Below are 25,616 nucleotides of genomic sequence, written 5' to 3'. Positions count from 1 at the left end.
TACTTGGCTCGCTGTTTGTTATCCTGAAATACTCAGAACTGCACAGAAGAGCAGCCAAGGCTACCAGGCAGTGTAAAAATGAAGGGTTTTTTGAAGGCCTGTCCTTTGTTCACAATCCACCTCAAACTCATGGAGAGGGAAGAATGGTGGGGAAAAAAAAAAAAAAAAAAAAAAAAAAAAAAAAAAAAAAAAAAAAAAAAAAGCCTGGTGCCATGCCTTTTATTTTTTTACAGAATGGAACAACTTTTTAATCCAGCATCAAAACAGTTCTCAAGGAAATATTAACACAAACCACACTGGAGAAATCCAAACCAACGTGACAGTTATCAAAACAGGTCTTTTGATTTGTTTTAATAATAGGGTCTAAAATAACAGGGACTATAATAATAATGGCTTTAAACTAAAGTTGCTGGGAGTGGGGAACTTCAATCCATCCCACTCCTCACCTCCAACAGAAGATGCTCAGTGTCTGGAGAGGGTCACAGTCAGCAGAGGAGCACCTGAAGAGCAGGACAATGGAATTCCAGCCACTCCATTCAGTGAGGCTTCATCAGGGATCCTGCTTAGTTGTGACTGCCCCTGGATCCCTGGAAGTGTCCCAGGACAGATTGGACAGGGCTTGGGGCACCCTGGGACAGTGGAAGGTGTCCCTGCCCGTGGCAGGGGGTGGCACTGGATGGGCTTTAAGGTGTTTTCCAACCCAACCCATTCTGTGGTTCAACACTGACTAAACAATACACAACAAGATAAACTGAATCCATGCATGGCCCAGGCAGATTCTGCTGGTTTCAGTCAGCCCAGCAGCAGAAAGTTACCTGGATATTGAAGTGTTCAGAGAGTGGGAGGTATTTCAGGGTTTTTTTCCCCTTATTTTTCATGTCTCGTTGTGACAGGCTAATTTTTGCAGCACTGACTTACAGCAGCATTCCTGAGCAGGAAAGGAGTGCAACAGCTTTCAAGCATCAGTTAAACATCTCATCCTTGAAAAGCTTTTTGAAATTTCTTGCCATTATTGTTTTACTCCTCCAGTCATTTCTGCCTTTGATTTCCAACACTTAAATGAAGGTAGGTCTGATAAACACAGGCAACAAGACGATTCTTGGAAAATCTTCTCTTTAAATGACAGATTCTCTGGAGGGAGGTGCCAGAACAGGCTCCCAGGGCTGGGACTGCAGCAGCCTCAAACAGCCAAATTGTTCTCTGCTTGAATTACTAGAGAATTATATCTTTTTGCAGTGTGACAACATGAAGATGGTATAGGAAAAGTGTGGAAGAACCCTGGAGTCAAGGAATCCCATTATCTAATTCCAGTTTAGCACTGGAACTGGATCCTCACTAGAGCAAAGACAAGGACCAGGAAATGCTGAGCACAGAAAGTGCAAATTTTGGACTGAGAGTAGTTAAATCACCTATATCCAAAATATAGGGTCTGCAATTCTTCAGGATGAGCTGCAACCCCAAAACTTCTCAAAGAACCTATACAGGAATCCACAGGAAAGATGCTGCCTTTGATTTAGCTCAAGTGGTGCTTGGAAAACAGTTCAAGTGGAATCACTGGAAAAGCTGTTTTCAAGTGCTGCTCACAACGAAATTGGGTTGCTGTAGAAAAGAGCTGATGAGTGAAAAAAAGCACAAGATTTGGGAAAAAAAAAAAAAAAAAAAAAAGTGAAGGTGAACAATGCAGAAACAAGGCTATTAGACAAGAAAATGATGAAAAGAACAACTCCAAAAGCAGGAACTGTCACATCTACAAACACTACACAGAATACTGGGTTAGAAGGCCAGATAAAACATGGACAAAAGAAAAAAAAAAAAAAAAAAAAGAAGAAAGATAATCCAATTAATTTTTGCTTGCTCAACAGGGAGTTTAGGAGTCTGAAGGAAAAGGTCAGAATTTAAAGAAGTGGAAAGCTTGCCCATGTGCAGAGAGCAGAAAAGCACAAAACATGGCAGGTCAAGCAAAAAAAGAAATTAAGAGGATGGAAATTAATTTGAAAAGCACCTTACAGTGGGCACTCAACTTCATGGTAAGAAGTTCTTGAAAAGCATTAAAGCAAGAGGCCAGTGAAGGAATTATCAATAATGCTTGATAGAGAAAATGTAGCAAAAACACTCAGTGATTTCTTTACTGGGCTCCTGTGACACAGACTTTGGGGAGAGTCCCACATCTCTGACATATTTTTGTAGTGAATCAAGAAATACTGGACCAAGCCAAATCTGTTAATAAACCCCCAGAATTGATTCTCATTCTCTGCAATGTGAACCTGCAAAGCTGCTGGCAAGGGCAGGTCACCCACCCCCAAAACACCTTCCTTCTTTTAATTATTTTTTTCTTTTCATTGTATTAGGAGTAATTTGCTGTATTCCTGGTCACAGTCAGCACAAACTACTGTATGTTTTGAAATAAAATACGCAATTGCAAAACTGAAATGGATTTTTTTTTCCTAATCAATACCAACACTAATGAGTCAAGTTCAAGCTGAATGCACCATTTTGCTTAAAACTCAAATTCTATAAATTGAAAGGGGTGTCACTGCCTTCAAGAGCTTAGGAACCACTTTAAAAGACCTTGTCAATTATTTGATAGAGACTCTTCCCTAGTACAATGTTGCCAATTTATGTCTCACATCCAAGGTTAATTTCAGGCCTAAAATGGAGCATTTCAAGCACTGTTGCATTAAATAATAAAGAACAAGGAGAAAATTATTCATGTGAATAAAGAACATGAATCACAGAGGAGAGAAAATTGTATTTATAAAATGCAGACATGCAAAGATCAATCCTTTATACAAGGTGACATGAAGGAAGGAAATTTATATTGTAGGGTGAAACTATAGCTACACACAGTAAGTTATTTATTTTTTTAAGCAGCAAAGAATCTGGTTCACCACAGATTCTGGTCCAATCAGTCAAGGTGCTACCAAGACATCCAGAAAACCTCTTTAAATTCACTCAGGTGCCTCTTTACTGTCAATAGACACTCTGAGAATCACAGAATTCCTTGAGTTGGAAGGGACCCACAAAGACTGCCAAAGTCCAGCTTTCAATCCTTCTTTGCAAAGATCTCAAATGACCATGAACACACACAAAGAACACACAGAAACACTTCCAAGTTCCACGGGAGAACCCACCTCTGTGACAATTAGACAAAGGAAGGTCAGTCCCAAGGCAGTTCCAGGGAGCACGGGCATCATAGTCATGGAATGGTTTGGGTTAAAAGAGACCTTTAAAACTCATTTAGTCCAACCCACTTGTCATGATCAGGGACATCTTCTACCAGATCAGGCTGATCTTGTTCAACCTGACCTCGAATGTTTCCAGGGATGGGACATCCATTGCTCTCTGGGCAGCCTGTTCCAGCTTCTCTCACGAGGCCTCGAAGAGCAGTTCAATCCTCTTTCCAAAGAAATTTCAGAAGGTGGCCAAGAATCAAAACACTTACCTGCCCACATTAGTTGTGATCAGGACTCCAAATCATTTCAGAGCTCCTGCCTTGGGGTCTGGAATCTGGATGTGGTGCCAGGGCCAGATGACAAAGAACCACCTCCCTGCCCAGGGAGATTTGCTGCTTCCCTTGGCCTTGCATCAGGGATGATGAGGAGAAGCTTCCAGGCTCATCCAGTCTTTGGGCACTTGCTGCTCCTTCACATGGATCAAGGAAGACCATGAGAACATCAGCACAAGAGGCCTGAATGACTGGAGCTCTGTGACAGATCACAGGGTGCAAGGAAGGAATTTAGAAATGCTGCCAAGGCACACGTAGATGGTGTCAGAAATGCCAGAGCTCACCCACAATTCATGTTTGTAGATTTTTAAGGGCTCAAAGAGGTGCTGCTTCTCTCACACCCATGACTGTGTGCTGTCCAGCACCTTGGAACACTTGTGAGCATCCAGGGAGGTCTTCAGCTGCTGATGAAAGAGAAATGCTTCAGCTGCTTCAAAGAGAGGCCAGAAGTTCTACCCTGGGACCCACAAGCAGCTCAGCTTCTCTTCAGTTTGTGGGGAAATGATGAAATGAGTCCTCCCAGAACAGATTTCTGAGTGCACGAAGGGAATGGTGGGGACTGGGAATAGTCTGTGGGAAAGGACATGGAGGTCTCAGGAGTCAGCAAGTGATGAGCCGTGGCAGCAAAAGCAGCTGACAGCACCTGAAAGGAGCTCGGACTTTTGATTGAGGAAAAAATACCTGAAAGGAATTATTCACTCCCTTGCCTCTGTGGGGTTTAGATCATGGTAGGTCACACCTCCATGATGTCACACACATTTTTGGTACCCTGGTACAAGGAAAATAGGAAGGTGAGGAGTTAGAAGAGGCTGGCTGTATGCAGCCAGGTCTGGCCAGTGTGTCTTTGTGCCTGAGGTCAGTGCAGTCTGTCCTGTGTCCTCATAAAGCTTTATTTCCAGCTACTGTCCCAGGGAAGTTACTCTCTATTCTGTGGCTCTGTGTATATTCTGTGTGTATATGACTAATTTGTTTCTTTCTTGTGCTTTTAACTCATTTCCCCCCCCCCCCCCCCAACTCCACTGAACAAGCTAAGGGATGAAACAAAAGAGACAGGCAATAGAAAAAAAGAAAAACAACTGTGGACCAAAAAAAAAGTGTTTTGGCAACAAGGTGATTAAGCAGCTTTCTTGTTCATCACCACAAATACCAGCCAACTCCTTTCCTGTACAAATCAGCCACCCTCCAACACCACTCTTTACAAAAGGGCCTTTTATTCACAAAAAGTTGCTGGATTTCACATTTAAATTGCTTTTAATACATTTCACTTTCTACTGTTACATACAATAATAATGTTCTACATTTCCACAAAAAAAAAAAAAAAAAAAAAACACACACAAAAAACCAAAACCCACAGAAGCATTAACTAGACAAATAAAGATGATCTTAAACAGAGTATGAAACATCAAGCTGAAGTGCAATTATATTCTCCAAAACACAGAGCAGAGAACAAAGGAGTCGACAAACTGCAGCATACACCTAACTGTGTACAATTATACAAGCTATACATAATTACTTTTGTTTTAATTACTTTGCATTAGTACCAGGCTTTATTGTACGCCAAATTCTCTAGCACAAAAGTTGTCTGCCAACTACAGGTGCCTCCTAAAAGGCCAGAGCTATTACACTCATGGAGCATTACCCACTCTGGAAAATAATGGTGTTTACAGATACCACAATGCACAAAGAAAGCTTTAAAGAGTCTTTTCCATTTTCTGGATTGCTGGAACTGTCAAATTACTGGAAGCACCCCCCTGAGCCCCTAAGCAGAAGAATGTTTTTAGACTGCACATGATCAGTAGCTGGTGATGCTGAACCAGCCAAATGGTCCTACAGCTGCTGTGTGACAGGAGGTGAGCTCCATGTGCCTGCCATGACTGTCACCCACAGGGACCCTGGAGCTGGGGCAGGGACCCTGGAGCTGGGGCAGGGACACTTGTGACCTCCAGGACTGATTAAAGCCAGAAACCCACAAGGCAGCCCCTGTTCTGTTGATGAACAGACCTGCACAGACAGGAGTGCCACATCCTCAGAGTGTGGCTGCTCAGCAGCCCTTTGCTCAAATAGAGATCAGGAATTTGTGGGAAATGTGCCTCAGGAATCCCTCTGCAGCAGCTGGGAAACTGGAGCAGGTGGGATGCAACTGATGGGGTAAGAAAAAAGTGATTTTTTTTTTTTTTTCAGTGAAACCATTGCAAGCTGGTTTCTTGTCTGCGGATGACAGACCATGGTGCTGCCAATTTGGGCTTGCTGCACTGGAGGGAGCTGTCATTGACAGGAAGGAGAAAAATCAAGTCTTAGGACCACAAGGATGAGGTGGGCAGGCACTCCTGTTCCTCTAGAGCATCACACCTCAGCAGACACTGCTATTAAGTGGAACCAAAAATCATTCTGAAGGCTTTAGGAAAGGGAATCTCAGAGAATGTGAACCTCATCTCCATGAAGTCCTGCAGGTGGTAAACACGAAGCCTGCAGTCCACCACAGCAGCTCTGCAGAACGCTGAACACCTCGGGCTGAGCCTAACTTGGCAAAAGGCTCAGATCTGATGACAACCTGCACAACCTGGCTCCAGAAGGCATTTCCCAGGGGCAGGGATGCAGCTCGCAGGGCTGGGGCTGTAGGAAGCAGTGAGCCACAGGCCTGAGACAAACAAAACGACACTGGGAGCGCCCACTGCATTCCAAAACTGAAGTCAGAGAAGTTATTGAGCTTAACAAAACGCCTGGAATTATCTGGGGAACTCTGAAGGACACAGCAAGCCAGGTCAGGAACACTGTACAGGGAGAGCTCCAGCCTGTGCCTGACATGATACTGGAGCAGAATCTCTGTAATACTTCAAACCCTGACTGACCATCTGCTCAGCAGAGGGATTTGGATGGATACAAGGCTTGGAAAAGTTTTCTAGGCTGTGCACAAGTACTGAATGTGGGTGAATAAAAGACAGAGCCTGACTCACCTCGGAGGGCTCAGTTCAAAGTGTGAGACAGAAGAGGCAGGAGCTACAGCTGGGGAAATTGGAAACAGACAGGGAAAGATGGAAAATTATCCACACAAGAGTGGCCAAATTTTGAAAGAGATTGGCCAGGCTGTGGAGTCCCAACAGCCAGAGGGACAGGGAACTTCAATCGGGTCCCCAGGCTGAAGAGTGTCACCACAATCTCAGCCTTGATCACATTTTATTGCTGCCTAATGTGGGTATAACCTGAAAGGAGAGGCTCAGCTGATGAATTTCTCATCCCAGGTACTGCCAGTGGGAGAGATTCAGCTTAACTTAGCAACCGCCAATTTTTCTTTTGCTTTTTTTGTATTTTTTTTGTTTGTTTTTCAGTTTTACTCTGAGAGAGCTGCTTTACTAAAGGCACACACATGGTTAAAAGTTGCATTGGCGCTGGAGTGTCCGACTGCAGGTAACTATGTAAATTCTTAAAAATAAAGAAAGAAATCATCACAAATCCGATCCTTATCTCAGAGCTGAACATCCCTTAACTAACCATTTAAAAATTTTATCATTTTATCATTTTCTATTATTTTTATAATTACAATAATGTTACTGATATGATAATTTTATTAATATAAAAATTACATTATATTATAAATATATAATTTAATATAAGTTATACATAATAGGTAATATATAAATACATTCATATATGAATATATATTAACATGTTAATATACCAATATATTAATATAACATAACGCAGCATATTATAACGTAATATAATATATTAATATAATATAATGTGACATACTATATTATACTAAATATTTATAATATATAATAATATAATATAATATGTATCAATATAATAGATATTATTATAATATATATTAAGGTAATATATTAATATATAAATATATAGATATAATGTAATATAATAGAACATAGTATATTAATATAATATAATGTAATAATATAATGTAATATACTGCATAATACTATACATTTATGCTATATATTTATAAAATATTACAATATAATATAATAATATAATATGTATTAATGTAAGATATGAATGCAATATATTAATACATATAATATAACATAGCATAATATATGTTATATGATATATGATATATGTTATATGATATATGGTATATAATCTATAATCTATAATCTATAATACATAATACATAATACATAATATATAACATATAACATATAATATATGACATATACTATGTAATATATAATATATAATATATAATATATAATATATAATATATAATATATAATATATAATATATAATATATAATATATAATATATAATATATAATATATAATATATAATATATAAATTTTTTTGGTTCAAATTTAAGTTTTCTGGCGAATTTTTTTTTCCTTTTTTTTAATTTTTTTTTTTTTTTTTCCCGCCGTTCACTCCAACTTCCCTCCATCCCAAATCTCCGTCCTCCTTCCTTCCTTCCTTCCCTCCTCCTCCTCCTCCTCCCGGTGTCCCCGCCCGCCCGGGGCGGAGCTGTCCGTGTGTCCGATGTCGCGGTCCCCGCGGTGACATGCCGCGATGCCGGCGGCACTCCGCGCCCTGAGCGCCGCGCCCCAAACCCGCCTTTGGGGGGCCGCGACATGGACCGCGCCTTCGTGGAAGAAGTGGCCGCATCGCTGGTGAGAGAGTTTCTCAGCAGAAAGGTAAAATTGGTTTTTTTTTGGCGGTAAAATTGGTTTTTTTTTGGCGGCCGAGGCGCGGTGGGAGCACGGCCCCGGGGAAGGGCTGGGGGAATTTGGGGTATTCTCCTGGCCAGAATGTCCTGGTGGGAATGGTGGGAGGCTTGGGGCTGAGCGGCTGCACTACATCTCCCACAGTGCCCTGTCATTCCCGAGCTGCTTCCTCCTGCCCGGGGAAACCCGTCCTTAACCCGCACACGCTGCCGGGCTGGGAATTACAGCCAAAAACGCGCTTTCGCTTTGGCTTTTCTCATTGTTTGTTTGGTTTTAATTCTTTATGAAGTTCCCATTGTCCTTCTGTTTGTAAGAGAGATAGAAAGCCTAATCTTCTTTTTTTTTTTTTTTTTTTTTTTTTTTTTTTTTTTTTTTTGTTATGTGAAAAAGGAGTTCCGCTCTGTTTTTTTTTTTTTTTTTTGGTGGTTTTGTTTTTTTTTTTTTTTTTTAATTTTAAGTTTAATAAATAAATTAAGAAAATAAGCAAATTAGGAGACAGAATAAGCAAAACCTCTCGGCTGAAGGGGCTTGGCACAAAGTCTGCCCATAGCCCCCATCACCCTTTTAGGACTTCTGTCTTAAGGAGCACTGTGTTGTATATTCGATAGATGTTAATCAAACATTCTTCTTTTGATCTGTTGTAAGTATTACCGATCGTCTTATTTAATAGATTTGTTTTGTAGGTGGCTCCACTCAGTCTGGTTACACGGGTGTAAATTTCCTTTTGAGGTTTTCTGGTTCTTTTCATTTGGATGAGAAAACAGAAAGTGAACAGGGGTTTTTTATGAAGGGTTACAAAGTGAACCTCCTCTCCCATAATTTCTGGCTTGGGGGTTTAGACGTTACAAAGAAAAGGTTAAAAAAAAAACCCCAAAACAACACAAACCAACATCCTGCCCCCCCCAAAAAAAACCCCAAAACCAAAACAACAAAATAAAAAACAAACAACAACAACAACAACAAAAAAAACCCACCCAAAACTAACAAAAAGCCAACCCAGTCTTAACCCTCTGGTATAATCAGAAAATACACATTCATTCCCCTTCTAAACTCTTATTAATAAAACATAACACAGTATAATTGTAGTACATATAGTAGTCATGTTAATGTTTGCGAAAAGCCAACTATGTAATATGCATTTATGACAGTTATTAAAGAAAAAGGTAACAGTTTTTGAGAAACTGGTTACTTGCATTTTTTCCCCATCAGTTTTCAGTAATAACTCAGCAGAAAAACCTTTTTTTTTTTTTTTTTTTTTTTGGGAAGGGAGGAAAGGAATGGAGATAAGAGGATAAGAGGAGGAAAGAGGCCATTGTATCTGTCACAGATTTAATACTATAAAGCAAATTTTGGACTACACAGGGATGCAGGAGAGTGTGAGACTGAACAGACTTTCACATTTCCATGTAGCAGCACCTATTACTTTGTGTTTATGTTCAGTCCTTAGGAAATACTGATGATGTTGGACTCCCTGTGTCAGGAATGAGTTGTCTTATATCAGAAATTAGACAGCCACTGACTCATTTTGTGTTAATGAGACTGACAGACCTCAGTCTCACGTTTTGCATCCCATCTCCAAATTCACGTTTTCAAAACACTGGTAAATCCTTTGTGCTTCTCCTTCCCCCAGATCTTTCATACACATCAGAGCCTAAGAGGAATAATGATCCTTTATTTACCACAATTTGCCCTTAATTTCATAAATCTGAGCCAGACACTCTTGTCAGCAGAAAAAGAAATCCTTTGTTGTGATAATAAACCTCCACGGAAGGAATCAGGGCTTTCTGTCTCAAAATAGTAGCCTTGTGTTGTACCACTTAAATTAGTTTGGGATCCAACTCACAAATAAATAAATCAGTCTCTCCCCCCAGGAATTGAGACACCCATAGATTTTGTCTCTGTGGTGCCCATGGGTGCTGACCACAGACTGAAAGTCAAAGTTTGAAGACCCCAAACCAGATCTGACTGATTTCCAGCCTGAGGCTGGCTGGAATAACTTCAGCTCAGGGCCTTTCATGCAGACCATCAGTCTTAGGAGGCTGTTTAGCAGCTTGAAGTCACCTGCAATAGAGGTTTTTGTTTTTTCTGTGTTCAGCAATTTTCATCTCACGTGCCCACCTTAATTATTTTCACATCCAAGGGCAGCTTTAATTCAAGATTGTGCTGTTATAGGCTCTGAGGGTTACCTGGTTACAAACTGCTGCCATCCACAAGTTTCATGTCACACCTGTTATAAATGAGTGTGCTGCTTAATTTTCAATTAAAAAAAAAAAAACCCAACAAACAAACAAACAAAACCCCCCAAAAAACAACTAAAAAAAATTAAATATAGCAACAAGTTTTAATTTGAGCAGCTTAAAAGTTATTGGCTCTAAATAATAATACAAAACTAAATTTATACCACGGGATACATTCCTGTGGGGTACAGAGCAGGGCTTGGTGTCCTGTCCCCTGTATAAATAAGATGTTCTTAAATTAACCTTTTTATACTGTGGGTCACCTCTCATTCCTTCCTCTTTTCAGTTTGTAAAATTACATCATTGGTGTCATCACTGCCTGTTTCTGTCTCCATCATCCCTTTTTTAGGGGGTCATTGGGAGGAAGGCTCTCATCTTCCTCACGTGTCCTGTAAATGATCCTTTTGTTTACACGTGCCCATTAAGCTTATTATATATATAAATATACAAATGTGCTTTTTTGGCATGCTAAGGCAATAAATTCAATATACTTACCACTTTTCTGGATTTTTCCCAGGTCTCCTAGATAATTTCAGCTCTTCTTATTGGTTCTTTCCTGTTCTTTTACTTCTCACTGAACATCTGGAGACATCTGCGTGAGAAGGGGGGGACACCCTTCCCTCCCCTCCTTTTTTACTACTTATTTTACTCCTTATTTTTTACTTTTTAAATTTTACTTATTTTTTACTTTTTTACTACTTATTTTACTCCTTACAAATTATTTTACTCCTTACAAATTATTTTACTCCTTACAAATTATTTTACTCCTTACAAATTATTTTACTCCTTATTTTTACTACTTATTTTACTACTTATTTTACTACTTATTTTACTACTTATTTTACTACTTACTTTACTACTTTTAGGTTACTGTTTCAATTCAGTCAGCATGAATCATACGTGATTGTTACACACGCAGTGAAAGTGAGAATAAAAGCTTTGGGTCTTGACACTTTTCCTTCTCAGGGTTTGAAGAAAACCATCAGCACTATGGACCGGGAGCTGCCGCGCTCCGCGCTCAGCATCAACAACAGGAACGAGCTGCGCAACGTCCTGCACCTGCACTCCCTGTACAGACACAACAAGGTGAGGTGGTGTGCTTTGAAAACAAACCGAGTGAGAGGCTCTAAGTCAGCAAAATACAATTTAATGAGAAGAAAAGGAAAAATAAAATAAAATAAATGCAACAATACAAAAAGAAATACCGCTGACGGAGTCAGCATTCACCCTGAGCAGGGTGATGGAAGCAGTCCAGGTGAGGTGGTCTTCCTGAAGCAGTGATCTCATAGAAAGGTCTGGTGCTCTGAGAATCCAGTAGGTGAGAGCTCCTTCTGCTATCCTAAATCCCAGCTTATATCCAGGTGAGAATGCTTGGCTCCTCCCCATGGGTGGAGCATCTCACAATGGGATGATGAGTCATATGATGAGTCCTTGATGGCCCATTAAAGAGAGAGATAACTCCCGGAGGGAGTTATCTGTGAGTCATGCACAAGGCATTGATGGGCCATTGACTGAAGATGGTGATAGAATACATCCTAAACTACAACCCAGGACGTGAGGGAAAACCTGGCACAGTGTATGAGCTATCCTGGCCTGCCCATTTCCATTTGCAGCTTTATTTATGGCACAGCAGAGGGAAAATTGCACTTTCTGTATTTATCATCCTCGGAAATGCAATATAAAAGCAGTTCGCTCGTAACTTGACGCACCAGAATGCTTCGTGTGAGTCTATAAATGCCACTTGAGAAAACCCTCTCCCAGTGTAGAAAAAGTGAATTCTAGCACAGTTGCCACACTCTGGAATATTTAGCTGAAATGTTACAGAAATCACTGTGGCAGGTTGCTTTTTTGTGTCGTGCTTCCTTCCCTTAGCACCTGTGAACTCTTGGTGTTCTCTAGTTGCCATCTTCCAGTTCCCTGGGTTGTTTGTCAGTCCTCCTGGAATACACCCACAGGCAACTTTAGGAAGCAGATAAAATATTCAGTTGCTGTACAGGGTAAAAATAATGCTCTGAAACTGCACTAAAACAGTTTTTATTAGTCACGCAAAACTTAATTTCTCTTTATTTCTCTTTTATTTCTCTTTTATTTCTCTTTTATTTCTCTTTTATTTCTCTTTTATTTCTCTTTTATTTCTCTTTTTGGCCAGGCAAAGGAGAACCCACTGAAAACACTGCTGGAAATTATTACTAATTACTTCCTGGAGCACCGTGGGACTTCCAGGAGCACTGGTTCCAGCTCTGCTCTGTCAACTCCTCAGGGTAAGAGCTCAGCCTCCCACCCACCCGACCTCCTGGATGAGGATCATGGGAATGCCAGTGTTCTGGATGAAAGCAAAACTCAGGCCTCCAGGTACAGTCTGATATATTTCTCTTTCCCCTGTGTATTCACTTATTTTTTCTTAATGAGAGGAAATAGAGATAAATGTTTTATCATTTATATCTTGAGCTCGACTTTATTTGACTTTGTTTTATTAATTATCCTCGTAACACAAAGTTTAACTTTCCAGATTAGTAGAATCCCCTGTGCAGTCCACCCTTCAAAAATGATCTTTTATGTTCCCTGCCAATTATGGAGACTGATAACCTCAATTGCATCTTTCAGTCACTGAAGCACAAGGAAATTGGAGATTTCATGCCTTTTACATTGAAAATACTCAAATTGAAGCAGGTTTGGAGGTGAAACATACCACCTGTGTTCAAACTATAGCTTTATTTATGTCTTACATAGGCAAAAGGCAAGTTTTACTGTCTTAAATTCAAACCTTGCAGAATTCCTGAAAATATGTAACCAAGTTTTTCATTTATTGGTGCCTCAAAGAGGATTAACAGCCCCGTACTTACATAGAAAGCTTTTAAAATGTGCACAAAAGTGTAATTCAGCTTCCCTGAGCCTCCACCCTCAGGGAATTAATCAGGTTTTGTTCTTCATCCTAAATGCAATGTGCTCAAAGCAGGCAAGTCTGAACATCAGTGTATGAGAAAAAAACCCCATGAAGTCATTTCTTACAAGTGAAGAAAGCCAAGATATTTTAAATTGAGCTCAGAAGCAACACTTGAAAAGGAGGCAGTGCAAAGGCTTTATTCCTCTTTTTTTTTTTTTTTTTTTTTTTTTTAAATCCCTTTTTCTTTCCCTTTCATGGATCTGTCCCACAGAGGAGTCCCTGACACTGCTCTGGGAGGGCACCCAGAGTGCTAACCTTGGAAAGGGACCTTAAAGTTCATCTCATTCCATCCCCTTCCACTATCCCAGGTTGCTCCAAGCCCCGTCCAACCTGGCTTTGGACCCTTCCAGGGATCCAGGCGCAGCCACAGCTTCTCTGGGCACCCTGTGCCAGGGCCCCTCCACCCTCACAGGGAATTATTTCTTCCCAATACCTGATGTAAATTTCCCCTCTTTCAGTTTGAACCCTTTTTTAAATCAAAATAAGGTAGCATGGGATTATGTTACCCACATCATAACCAATTGTGACAACATAATGATACTGAAATAATGTTCCCAAATCCTACATCCAAATGTATAGGAGAAATTTTGATTTCCATTTTGAAATAAAACATCAGTTAATTCGACAGCGGTGCTTTAATTAGCTGGTTTTATTAATTCACTTGTGCATTACTTTGCTGTTTCTTCCCTCTGTAGGTATGATGTTGAGAATCCACTGGATAAAATCCCTCCACCCAGAAAACATCAGCACAGAAGTGAAAAATGCCACAGCAGTAACTTACCCACTGCTTGTGACAAGAAGTTAAAGGACAGTCGAGAGGATTTAAAAGCAGCTCCAATTTCTGAGGAGCTGAAATCCACAGGGAAGGAGAAGTCAAAGCCCAGGGCTGGTCTCATTGCCAGAGGAATGATGGCTGGACCAGTAGCAAGTCCTCCAGAGGTGATTCCCAACACTTTACAAAATATTTGGCTTGCCCATGGATTTTCTATCCAGCCTGCTGGGATAGTAATCACTTGCAAGTAATGTTCAAATGGATTCTGCATGTTAATCCTTTAAATCTGCAGGCTGAAAAGAAGTGGTAAGTTAGGGAAATGGTTCTGCTTCATTCAGAAATTCAGATATAACCACTGCAGGCAACCACCCCCTGCAATCTGTGATCTCAGCTCACTGAATTCCTTTATAAATCTTTCCCATTCTTGAAACGTCGTGACAGATTTGGTTTTCCATTTTCCTGTGAAAATTGCTTTGTTACCTTCACAGTATCTGTTTTACTCTGGTTTTTCCAAGACCCCCCATTTAATCAGTAGCAGTTTTGGAATTGAAAACTGCTTTCAGTTCAAGATAATGTTTCTGAATTGATAAATCAGACCATATTTCATCAAGAAGTGCTTCCAAAGCACAGTAAAAATTTCTTGCCTTTTTTTTTTTCCCTTTAAGCTTCTTTTGTATATTGACAGGGATTTTTCCAATGTAAAATTAAGCTTGTAATAAGAGGAAATTAAAATATTTAACGATGACATTTAGGTAGTACTGAAGAGCATATGGAAATTCAATGAATTAGTTGGATATGTATAAATATCTCTGATTTAGAAGTAAAGACTAGATCCCTGTAGTGGTAGATACCAGTAAAATATCTTATATGTCTGGATTTCCTGAGCTGGATACAATCCCAAAATTAAGCTCTCAGGAGGTAATTTGTTGTTGTTCTTGGTAAAACCATGGAAAACATGTTCTGATGGTAGATAGCATCTTCAATAGTGGCCAAATTCTAAGTGAAAATGTTTGTTTATTACTGATTTTTTTTAAAAAGCTGATTTTGTACTGCTTTTATAAGCTGTTTCCTAAAAGTAAATGAATAGATTAGCTCAGAAATCAGTGCTGGAGCTTCCCTTTGCTTTTTGTGTGTTCATTTAAAGATGGGAAAAATCTGAACCTGTGTCTTATATGGCACTTATTTCCAGGATCCCCAAAAAAGGAGGCTTTCCAGACATTCCACGAGCATCAGCTGCAGCACAGCCCAGCCCAGGGGTGAAGAGCAGGAGGAGCCTGACACTGATCTGCAGGAGAGCAAAGCATCTCCAACCAAATCCAACGTGGAATTTGCATCAAAGGCTGTGCTCAGCTCACACACCAGTTCTGCCTCTGAAAAGCCAAGGAGCAGCCCCAAAGATCCAGATGACTTTTTTTCCAGGCTGCTGTCTGACAGAGAGAGGGCCAAGACAGAAGAAAGAAAACCTCTTCCAAGCTCTGGTGCAGACAGCAGTGAAAAAAGCCTTAAAGTGAGTGCCCATCACAGACATTCAGGGGCTGGGAGAGAAAAGAAGGAAAGGTCCCTCAAGAAAACTGACAGTCGGTTGTCAGGCCACAGGTGAGAGCATTTCTGGGAATATTATGCTAAAACAGAGGTTTTTTTTATTGTTCTGCACTGTTTTATGATATAAAAGTTTTAGAAGTGTCTCCCTCTGAAAGCTCCAAATACATATTTTTGGCTTTTCTCTCTCTTACCATTTTAACTGATGTTTTTTAATTCTTTTTTCTGGGTAAAATTTAAGAGTGAGAGGCATGGCATTTTTTTTTATTTATGCACTAAAACTGCAGCCAGATTTCTTAAAATTATTATTATTGCTATTTTGTTTTCCAGTTTAATTGCTTACTGAAATACCATATGTGGTATTTCCTCTTAAGAGGGAAGCAATTAGACATGAAGTCTCTCCACATTTATAAGTTAGGGGCTCTTTGGGGAATTATCTGACTGGGGATCTGCTGGAGCTACAGATGAGCCAGGAGTGGCACTTGCTTCCTATCTGGAACCAAAAATTAAAATTTAAAAGAGCTGCCAGCATTCCACAGCGTGTTGGCTCATTTAATTTGCAAAAAATTAATGTGTAATAGGCTAAAGTATCACAGTCTAAAGTCTTAAAACTCTGGTGTCATAAATCTTGACTGTGCCTGTGAGGTAGTGCTGCCCCAGCACTTCATCCTTTCTTGAGTTCATGAGCAAATTTCTTGATTTCATGGGCAAATCATCTCTCAGGATGATTTTTGACCTCACATTCAGCATTAGTTGAGGTAGAGAAGAGACCTTCAGTGGCCTTTGGCAGCTCCCCAGCAAAGCTGAGAATATCGAGTGTATCCCTGAATTTGGATAATCAATGAATGTGTAGTTCATTATGGATGAGCCTCACAGGCATGCATGGAATTCCCTGGAAAGGCTGCTGCAAAAAAAAAACCCATTAAAAAGTCAGATACTAACCTCACTTGTTAATGGCTGGGTCCTACAAGGGGGTCACAACAATCCCAACCAGTCCCACAGGCTTGGGGAGAAGATGCCCAGTGGGAAAGTCCAGTTTTCACTGTGTCTTCATTGAAGACTGTGGCAGTGGGGAGTTGTAAAAGCAAAGTCCTGTAGGTGAATCCATGGACGGCTGGGACAAGGAATTCTGCAGACCTGAGATATTCTAGAACATGTGGGTTTATTGCAAGAGTAAAAGGGCCTTGCCTTCAGCCACCAGCCTGAGCTGGAGGGAATTCCCAAAGAGAGAGGGAGAGAGAACAGGAGAGTGAGAGCTGAGAGAGAAGGGAGCGAGAGAGCAAAGGGCAGGGGGAAGAGAGCAAGAGAGAGCAAGAGTGGAGGGAAGAGGAAGGGTAAGAGAGGAGTTCAGAGGAGAAGTAAGAGCAAGAGGTCTTTGTTACAATCCATTATATCTCCTTTTGTGATCAATATTCTAATTTACAGTGACCAACCAACACAAGACACAAAATCCTATAGAATCTCCATACAGCCTGTAAGAACTACTACATTACCACACTGTGTTATATTTTAAACTCTAAAAACTACTCTTTAGACTTCTCTGGTTTGCTGCATTGACCTTTGGATCCCTCAGCCAGCAGAAAGGTATTGTTCAATTAAAAGGGAATTCTCCTTCAGCCAGCTAGACTGTTGTTTTCAGGTTCTATAGTAAGACTTGGTATCCTACAACTCAAAGTCAGCTTTCATTTCTACTTCACTTATAGGTTTCGTATTTTCAGAATCTTTTGCTAAGCAATCATATTTATAAAGTTTCCCTGATTCATTTTCCCCAACAAAGTCCTTTACTGCATGGCTGAATCAGCCTCATGAGGGCAGAGTTATCACAGTTTGTGCCCCCAGCAGAAGTGGTAATGTCAAAGCAGCCACAGTCTGTGTGCCCTCAGCACTTGAGCAACAACAGCAGCATTTGTGTTTTTTCTCGAGTTTCAGTGTGTGTGTGCATTCTCAAAGCAGTGCATTTTATTCTATTTTTGGCCAATCAGGTAGAAACACGAGTCCAGTACTGCCTTACTGGGCCTATCCTAAGCTAAGATTGATGTGCTACAATATTTGTAATTCTTACACAAATTCTACACGTATAGCTCCATCTGTTTTATCTAAGAATGTTTTATCAATGTTATAAACTCTAAACATTTATGACACCAAGGCTGCATTATTTTCATTATGTCTCGAGTTTCTCTGTCTTTGCAAAATGCAAAGCTGCTGAGTTTTGAACTAGGTTTTGGGTCCTTTTCTTACTAGCTACTCCAATCTCTGTTCAAAGCTAAACTTGCATTTCTACCTCGTGTCTGTGTGGATTCACGTATCTCAGTTTTTCGGAAGGTTTTAATTCAGTCCTCACATTTCTGGGCACTCCTGTGTGGGTTTGGCCCAGGGGGATTCATACCCCAACACCTGGATGTCTCTGTTCAGGACATGAAAGAGCCACACTCACCTGTCAGGTTCAAGTGAGGAAAAGAAGGGAAGTTTATTATGATTTGGGGTTTAAACAGGATTTGGGGTTTGGTCAAGGATTGGAGGACAGCAGAGATACTTGTCTGACCCCAGTGGTCAGTTCAGAAGTCTATCACAGACAGGAATGAAAACAATCTACTTCATTTATGGTAAGTGCATGAGAATCTTTAATAGAAATATGTAAACAGTAATATATATATATTCTGAAATATATATCAGAAGGCTAAAAATGAAAGCAGCACCTGGGGATGCTGGTGACAGGGGCTGAACGTGAGCCAGAGTGTGGCCAATGGCCCCTGGGTCAGCAACAGTGTGACAGCAGCACCAGGGCAGGGATTGTCCCCTGTCACTCCAGTCCTGGAGTCACTTTTGGGCCCCTCATGACAAAAAAGACATTGAGGGGCTGGAGTGAGTCCAGAGAAGGGAACAGGGCTGGGGAAGGCTCTGGAGCACCAGGAGCAGCTGAGGGAGCTGGGAAAGGGGCTCAGCCTGGAGAAAAGGAGGCTCAGGGGGGACCTTGTGGCTCTGCACAGCTCCCTGACAGGAGGGGACAGCTTGGGGGAGCTGAGACTCCATTATTATAATGCTGGAAAGAGCCCATTCTTCATTCACATGACTTATTTTACACAGTTTTCACAGACCTCATGTGCAACTTTTAATTGGTTAATAGTTTTCTTGCCAATTACTCTATTGGTTAGTAAAAGGTATTTTACTTGTCTATCAAATCTCTCTATTCTGGGATTATTTATGTATATTCTTTACTGATTCTCATGGGACAAATCCCTTGTTGTTGCAGGAGCATTTCTTTTTCAACCCAAGAATATTGTTATGCTAATGAGTTTTCATACCAAGATTGTTTTTGCATGGGAACTTACAAATTACTTAGAAGAAGTGACAGGCTGAGTTTGAGCAGAGCAGGCCTGATTTTATGAGGCCTTTTTTTATAATTCTTTTACCTGTCATGACAGAAGGGGTCAGGCTCTGCTCCCAGGGAGCAGGGACAGGAGGAAAGGGGGCAGCCTCAGGCTGGACCAGGGGAGGTTTATTTTGGATATTAGGGAAAATTTCTTCACTGAAATGATGGTCAGGCATTGGCACAGGCTGCCCAGGGCAGTGATAGAGTCACCAGCCCTGGAAGTGCTCAGAAGCTGTGCATGTGCCACTTGGGGATGGGGTTTGACACTTGGATGTGACACCTGGGGACAGGCTTTGGTGGTGAATGTGGCAGTGCTGATTTACTGTTTGGACTTGATGATCCAGGAGATCTTTTCCGAGCTGAACCACTCTGTAATTTCGTGCTTCACTCAGATGTATTTGGACATGCTGACACTTCCCAACCTTTGGCAGCAAGGGCTGAAGAGGAGAAGCTGGGCTGGAAGAGGGGTGACACCCTGGGCAATGTGCTGCCATCCTGTCTGTGCTCCATCCCTGTAGACAGGGATTGGAAACAGGGATTGGAAACAATTCCTGTCCCTCAGAGAGCTGGTTTGGTCTCAGCAGGAGCAGGAGAGGGAGCCCTTTCCTCAGCAGAGCCTCTTGGCAGAGCAGCACGGGCTCATTGCAGTGTGAGCTGCAGCAGCTGAGTGTTGGAATCTGTGCTGAGCTCTGAGCTCCTGGCAGCACCCAGAGGATCCAGAGGGGCTCCTGAGACTCCTGGAGTCCTGTGGGATGTGATGTCTTAGGAAGGATGACCTGAAACAGAGATTGGACAGAGCTGGAGAATAAAATAGATATTTATTGAAAGACCTTTAATACACCTTGGGCAGGACAAGAGCCTGGCCAGGGCTACACCCAAGGTGGACCCAAAACGGTCACAAAAATGGCTGGCAGGTCATGAGGTCTCACACTTTGATCAGTTTGGGTCCATTTGCACCTTGGGGTTGAATTGTCCAGTTCCAGCTGCAGCTGATGCAGTCCCATCCTTCTTGTTCTCTCCCTTCAGCCACCGTTGTTGGTGCTTTGGGGCCTGAAAACTTGTCCCAGGTGTCCTTGGTGTGCAGCAGGACAAGGATTTGTTTTGTCCATCTGCATTTAACGAGGCTCAGAGCTACACACCGAGGTAACACAGAGTCTGAAAAACATGAAAGCTAAAACTTCTGGCATCAAAGGAGTAGAGATTCCAAATAAAAATAAACACCCACTATATACAGCCTGGCTCTTTCAAGACTTTTATTTCCCTTTAGCCAGATCCTGCAGTGTTTGGGAGCCCTGAAGGTGTTGGCCAAAGTGATTGAGCATTTTAAGGAATGAAAAATTACAGTGTGGGAGTGGGCATTTCTCTGGATCCTACAGCTGTTCCCTGAGATAAATGCTAATCTAAGTATTTAGATGAGCAGCAGCAAACCTCTGTAGGGTTAACCACAGCTGGTTCATTCACAGCATCTGTAATTCTGGTTTTGTTTCCCATAGGAAACTGAAGATAAATCTTATTTTTCCTTTCTGCTTTACTTTTTGATTCTCTTTTCTCCCATGCCAAATGTGCTGTTACAGCATCCAAGCTGAAGGCATCCTGTGCAAACATATGAAAAAAAAATTGGAAGTAAAACTACTGCCAAGCTTTAAAAGAATACTTGGCCATCAAAATATCCTAGGGAAATGCAGATGCACTGCATTTTGACTCACACCTTTTAAGGAAAGCAATTACAGGGGTCAGTGATGGTTCTTTATTGTCATGATTGTATTTTTTGCCAAGTCTTGAAGGGTCATTTCATTAAAAAAATAGAACATGTTGTAGAGTTAGCATAACTACAGAGATTCTACAGGTGAGTGTTTTTTCTTTTAAATTTTTATTTTTAATCAATCCATGAGAAAAGCAACGTATAGGTGGCAGCAAATCTTCATTTATCCTCAGCTGTAAGCAGACAGCAACCAGTTTAATTTCTCAGTTCACAGAATCCCACAACACCAGGTAGGAAGGGACCTCAAGGATCACCTGGTCCAACCTTCCTTGGCAAAAACACAGTGTGGACAAGGTGACCCAGCAGCCTGCCCAGCCAAATCTTAAACTGCTCAAGGTTTGGGAATTCAGCACTTTTCCCTGGGGTTCCAATGGCTGATTGTTCCCTTGAGAAGTTTTCCTCTTGTGTCCAATTGGAATGTCCCCAGGAGTCATTTGTACCCATGGCCCCTTGTCTTTTCCATGTGATTCCTTGGAAAAAAGGGAGTCTCCATCTTATTTGGAGCCAAGCTTTTAATGTTGGGATGTGGTAATGTTGTACAAGCAGTGCACACACATCTATACAGAAATATGTCAGTAATTCCTCCATGTTCCTTCACAGCCATTTTATTTAACTTAACAAATTAAAAATTATATTTGTGTCTCAGTGCCACCTCAGTGGAGGATTTGGAACCCCTTTCAGGTCATTTTGATGCTGTTGTGTCATTGTTCATCTTCAAAGGAGTATTTCTCATTTTTTTGTTGAGTCCCTGTTCCTCTCAGTTGTGTGCAAGGCCAAGTAAAATGTCGATTTTTCATTACTTGGTTGGTTTTTTTTTTAAGAGATTTTGAAGGGAATAAACCCCTAAATCTAAAAGTACCCAGTCCAAGTGTCTGATCCAAGATTTCACCGAAAAATTGCTGTATCTGTGGTTTCTTGAGATTGGTAGGAACTTGGGAGAGATGATGTTGAGGGAACATAACTCAGGTCACAGGGAGCAAATGAATAAAAGACTTTCCTGAGTCTTTTATCCTGGGTAGAGCCTTGGATGGCAGCAAGGAAAGGTTCTCTGCTTCCTTTAATATCTTGAGGTTGAGGTAGGGCTGGGCCAGGTGACCTCCGAATCATCCTGTGATTCTCCTTGGTGCTGAATCCCCTTCTGGAGGGGAATATTGATCATTAACCTCAGCACACAGGATAAGGAGTGAGTGGAATGGAATTCGTGATCTTTAGAAATCGTAAAAAAAAAATAAATGGGTGTCGAAGTTGATGACTGTTCTTACATTAAAGACTTTCTATTGCTTTTCTGGAAAAAAAGCAACGATGAATAATGGCTTTTTTGGGAAGGTTACTTGGGGTTAGAAGGTCAAGATTTCCCCGTTTCACTGCTAGAGCAAACAAAATTGGGGAAAGGCAAGAAAAACCCACTTCAGGACAGTTGAGAAACAGTTTTTTTGTCTTGAGACATGCTGGGATTGTTTCTCCTGCAGCCCCTGAAGTGCTTTCCTCATTTTCCTATCAGTGCAAAGTGTGGTGGTACTATGGAAACCCTCCAGTTGTCAGCTGAATAAGTAATTTTTGGGTGAGTAAATCAGAGCTGGCAGTTCTGCAGTGAGATGGAACCACCTTTTGCTGAGTTAAATGGGCAGATTTGGTCTGTACAGCTCCGTTTCGTTTCTGGTAGTTACAGAGAAGAGCATGTGATGCTTGAAATTCTGGTTTTTACATATAAAGCAAGTCAACTTCCCTCTCCCAGTTCCAAGAAAAACAGCATAGAACTAGAATCAGAGCACTGAAATCAGAAAAATAAAAAAAAGGTAAAACTGGACCAAGGGAACAAAAGGACTTTGCAATCAGGACCTGAAGTTAAGGATATTTCTTAGGAACTCCAAGAGAATGGCTCAGAATCAGAAAGGCACAGAGAATTGGGATTATTGTGACGCCAGAGCAAAAATTTCCTGCTGCCATTAGCGAGCAGAGGGATGCAGCAGTGAATCCCATTGTCCAGAGGCAGGGATGTGTGCAGTTCCAGGAGCAGGGAGGATAATTGATTCTGCACTCATCCTTCCATTGTCAACAACCCCCTGAATTACCCAGCCCTGATTGCTCCTGCCTGATCCCCTGTGCCTGGCCACCAGTTCTGGCTGTGCTGCTGCTCTGCTGCCGCCACTCTGCCAGTGCAGTGATGCCTGAAGTTTTATTTCCATGTATTCCATGTTCTGTGGTGCCTAGGGGGGCAGCTCTGAGCTCACAGTCAGTGTCACTCAGCTCTCTGCACACAGCAGGGGCACAAAACAAATCCTTGTCCTGCTGCACACCAAGGACACCTGGGACAAGTTTTCAGGCCCCAAAGCACCAACAACGGTGGCTGAAGGGAGAGAACAAGAAGGATGGGACTGCATCAGCTGCAGCTGGAGCTGGACAATTCAACCCCAAGGTGCAAATGGACCCAAACTGATCAAAGTGTGAGACCTGGTGACCATTTGTCCATTTTGTGACCACTTTGTGACCATTTTGGATCCATTTTTTGACCATTTTGGGTCCACCTTGGGTGTAGCCCTGGCCAGGCTCTTGTCCTGCCCAAGATGTATCCTTAAAGGCCCTTTAATAAATATCTGCTTTGTTCTCCAGCTCTGTCCAGTCTCTGTTCCAGCTCAGCCTTCCCAAGGCATCAGTTCAGGGGTATTCCAGGCACCAGGGACTGGTTTGTGGCTGTGGAAATGGGATTCAGGTGCCTTTTCCAACCCAAAGCTGAGCCTCTCCCATGCACTTTGGCTCCACCACCAGGAAAGTGCCAATGAGCTCAGAACCAGGCTTTCTCCTCCTGCCACAGTCTGTCTGCTGAGTTCCCCACAGCTGGGCACTGCTTAGTGCTTCCCATTCCCAAAATATCCCTCGTTGTTTGGTAGGAAGCCTTTTTCTAGCAGTGCCCTGCATTCTGACACCAACAGGGCTGGGTTAGGGAATTGCCATAGCCACCGAGTGGAACATTACTCATATTTCATAGAATCTTAGAAATTGTGGATGGAAAAGAACTTTGAGGGTCATTTCTTTCTATGGCAGATTAATCACTGCTATATATATATTTATATTTATATTTGCTGTGATACTTTTTCCAGGTTTTGTGTAGTCCAGTCTTAAATGACTCAAGTGACACCTCTCCCCTGAGAATATACTCCACTTTCTGGCAGTTTTTGTTGTAAGGATTTTTTTTATTGTATTCATCTTCCATTTGCTATTTTTTGTCCTGTTATCCATAGCTGAAGTTGATTTTTTGATGGTGTTCCTTTTCCTTGCTATAGTCACCTCTGTTAAAATACTCTAAATATTTTTCATGATCCTTTAGGCATTTTTTTATCTGAAGTTTGTACTGTCTGCTAATTTTTTTTTATCTTTCCTGCTCTGAACTTTTGCTGTTGTTTTTCTATTAGGTTTTACTGATTTGTGAAATCAGTATTTTTGATTTATATAAAAAAATATTTTTTTTATAGTTCTTCCATGTATTTAGGGGTGTCTCTAACATTGTCACACTGTGACTCTCAGATAACAGGGCAAGAACTGCCACCTTCCTCTCCTGGCCTGGTCCTCCGCATTGTAAAATCACAGTATAGATGAACCCATTGTGTTAGTGGAAATTCTGCTTTTTCTCAGTCATATGTTCCAAAAAAATAAGAAATCCCTAGAGGAAAAAAATACAGATCTTTAAAGAAATCCCTTAAATCCTTTAAAAATATACTCAGGGTTGTTTAGTTGTTTTGGTTTTTTATTCTTTTAGGTATCTGACACTCTCAAAATATTATTGTATAAATATTTTAAGGACCATAATGCTTTCAGAATATTATTTGAAAGCGTTATGGTCCTTAAAGGATTGATATTCATGCTCTCTGTTCTTAACAGGAATAAAAAAGCTTATTTTCCATGTGAGGACCGAGCCAATAGCTGTCAGTTATAGATGGTTGAGTGCCTAAAACTGTGAAGATCCTCTCCTATCTTTTTTATCCTGCATCATCCCCAGCCACAATCTGGGCTGATCTGTGTGAGGACATTGGCAGAGAACATTGGCCATGAGTTTCTGAGCAGGATTTGCTGTTCCCTCAGTCAGTGCAAGCAGCAAAGCAGAGCACAACCACCCCAAGAGGTTTCTGGACTGCACTGATAATTTCTCAGCACAGTGAAACAGGAGAATTCAATACCTGTTGAAGGTTAATATGTGAATATCTCATTTCTTAAGGAATACTAATTAACGTTCACAGTTTGATTGCTATTTTTTTTAAAAATAAAATTGAATTTCCAACTGAAAGGAGAAATAGTTCCAGCAAAGTTGGGTAATGTATATTAGTTACCTTGTAGTTTTGCTTGGCTTCAGCCTTTCCCTACTGTGCATTTTGCTGTAAAAGTAGGTTTTCTAGGAGTATTCTGTATTTTTTGCCTGGTGGGCTGCAACATTTCAGTGTTAAAACACAAAATCAGTGTGTGGGATGGGATGGCTTTGTCTAAGATAATACCTATGGAAATAAAAGACAATTTGGTGAGTACTAAAGTTTTGAGCCTGGGAGGTGCTGAGCAGTTCCTAAAAGTCCTCACCACATGGATGGCCAGTTCTGTGGAACCAGGGCTGAGCGCCCATAAGGGCTGTGTTGTTTTGGACCTGATCTCATTTAAAAGCAGCCAGAAAGCCCCAGATTATTCCAGGATCCTCAGTGTGCGTGTGAGCAACGCCTGAGGAATCAGCTCACTTTTTCCCACTGTGAGAGGAAGAGGATGCAATTGGGCCAGGGGTGGCATTTCTAGAAAGTAGGAGTTGAGTCAGAGTTCCTGACGAAGGAGCGGA

General features: G+C 41.2%; 1 protein-coding gene and 1 long non-coding RNA gene across 2 annotated transcripts in view; both read left to right on the top strand.

Annotated features, from left to right (window-relative positions):
* LOC136358081 (uncharacterized) overlaps positions 1 to 25,616 on the top strand; it is an 829,601-nt gene that overhangs the window by 593,972 nt on the left and 210,013 nt on the right. The window lies entirely within an intron of this gene.
* The window catches only part of MINDY4 (MINDY lysine 48 deubiquitinase 4), a 71,269-nt gene continuing 53,727 nt past the window's right edge, over positions 8,075 to 25,616 (top strand). Inside the window, exons 1-5 of the mRNA XM_066313700.1 lie at positions 8,075 to 8,152; positions 11,386 to 11,505; positions 12,569 to 12,771; positions 14,059 to 14,302; positions 15,325 to 15,731. Of these exons, the coding sequence (XP_066169797.1) occupies positions 8,090 to 8,152; positions 11,386 to 11,505; positions 12,569 to 12,771; positions 14,059 to 14,302; positions 15,325 to 15,731 (1,037 nt within the window). The 5' untranslated portion in view covers positions 8,075 to 8,089. The remainder of the gene's footprint in view (positions 8,153 to 11,385; positions 11,506 to 12,568; positions 12,772 to 14,058; positions 14,303 to 15,324; positions 15,732 to 25,616) is intronic.

The sequence above is a fragment of the Sylvia atricapilla genome, chromosome 1, assembly GCF_009819655.1.
Source record: "Sylvia atricapilla isolate bSylAtr1 chromosome 1, bSylAtr1.pri, whole genome shotgun sequence".
Classification (NCBI taxonomy): Eukaryota; Metazoa; Chordata; class Aves; order Passeriformes; family Sylviidae; genus Sylvia; species Sylvia atricapilla.
The sequence above is the reverse complement of the archived record's forward strand: the minus strand, read 5'-3'. Positions and strand labels throughout refer to the sequence as shown.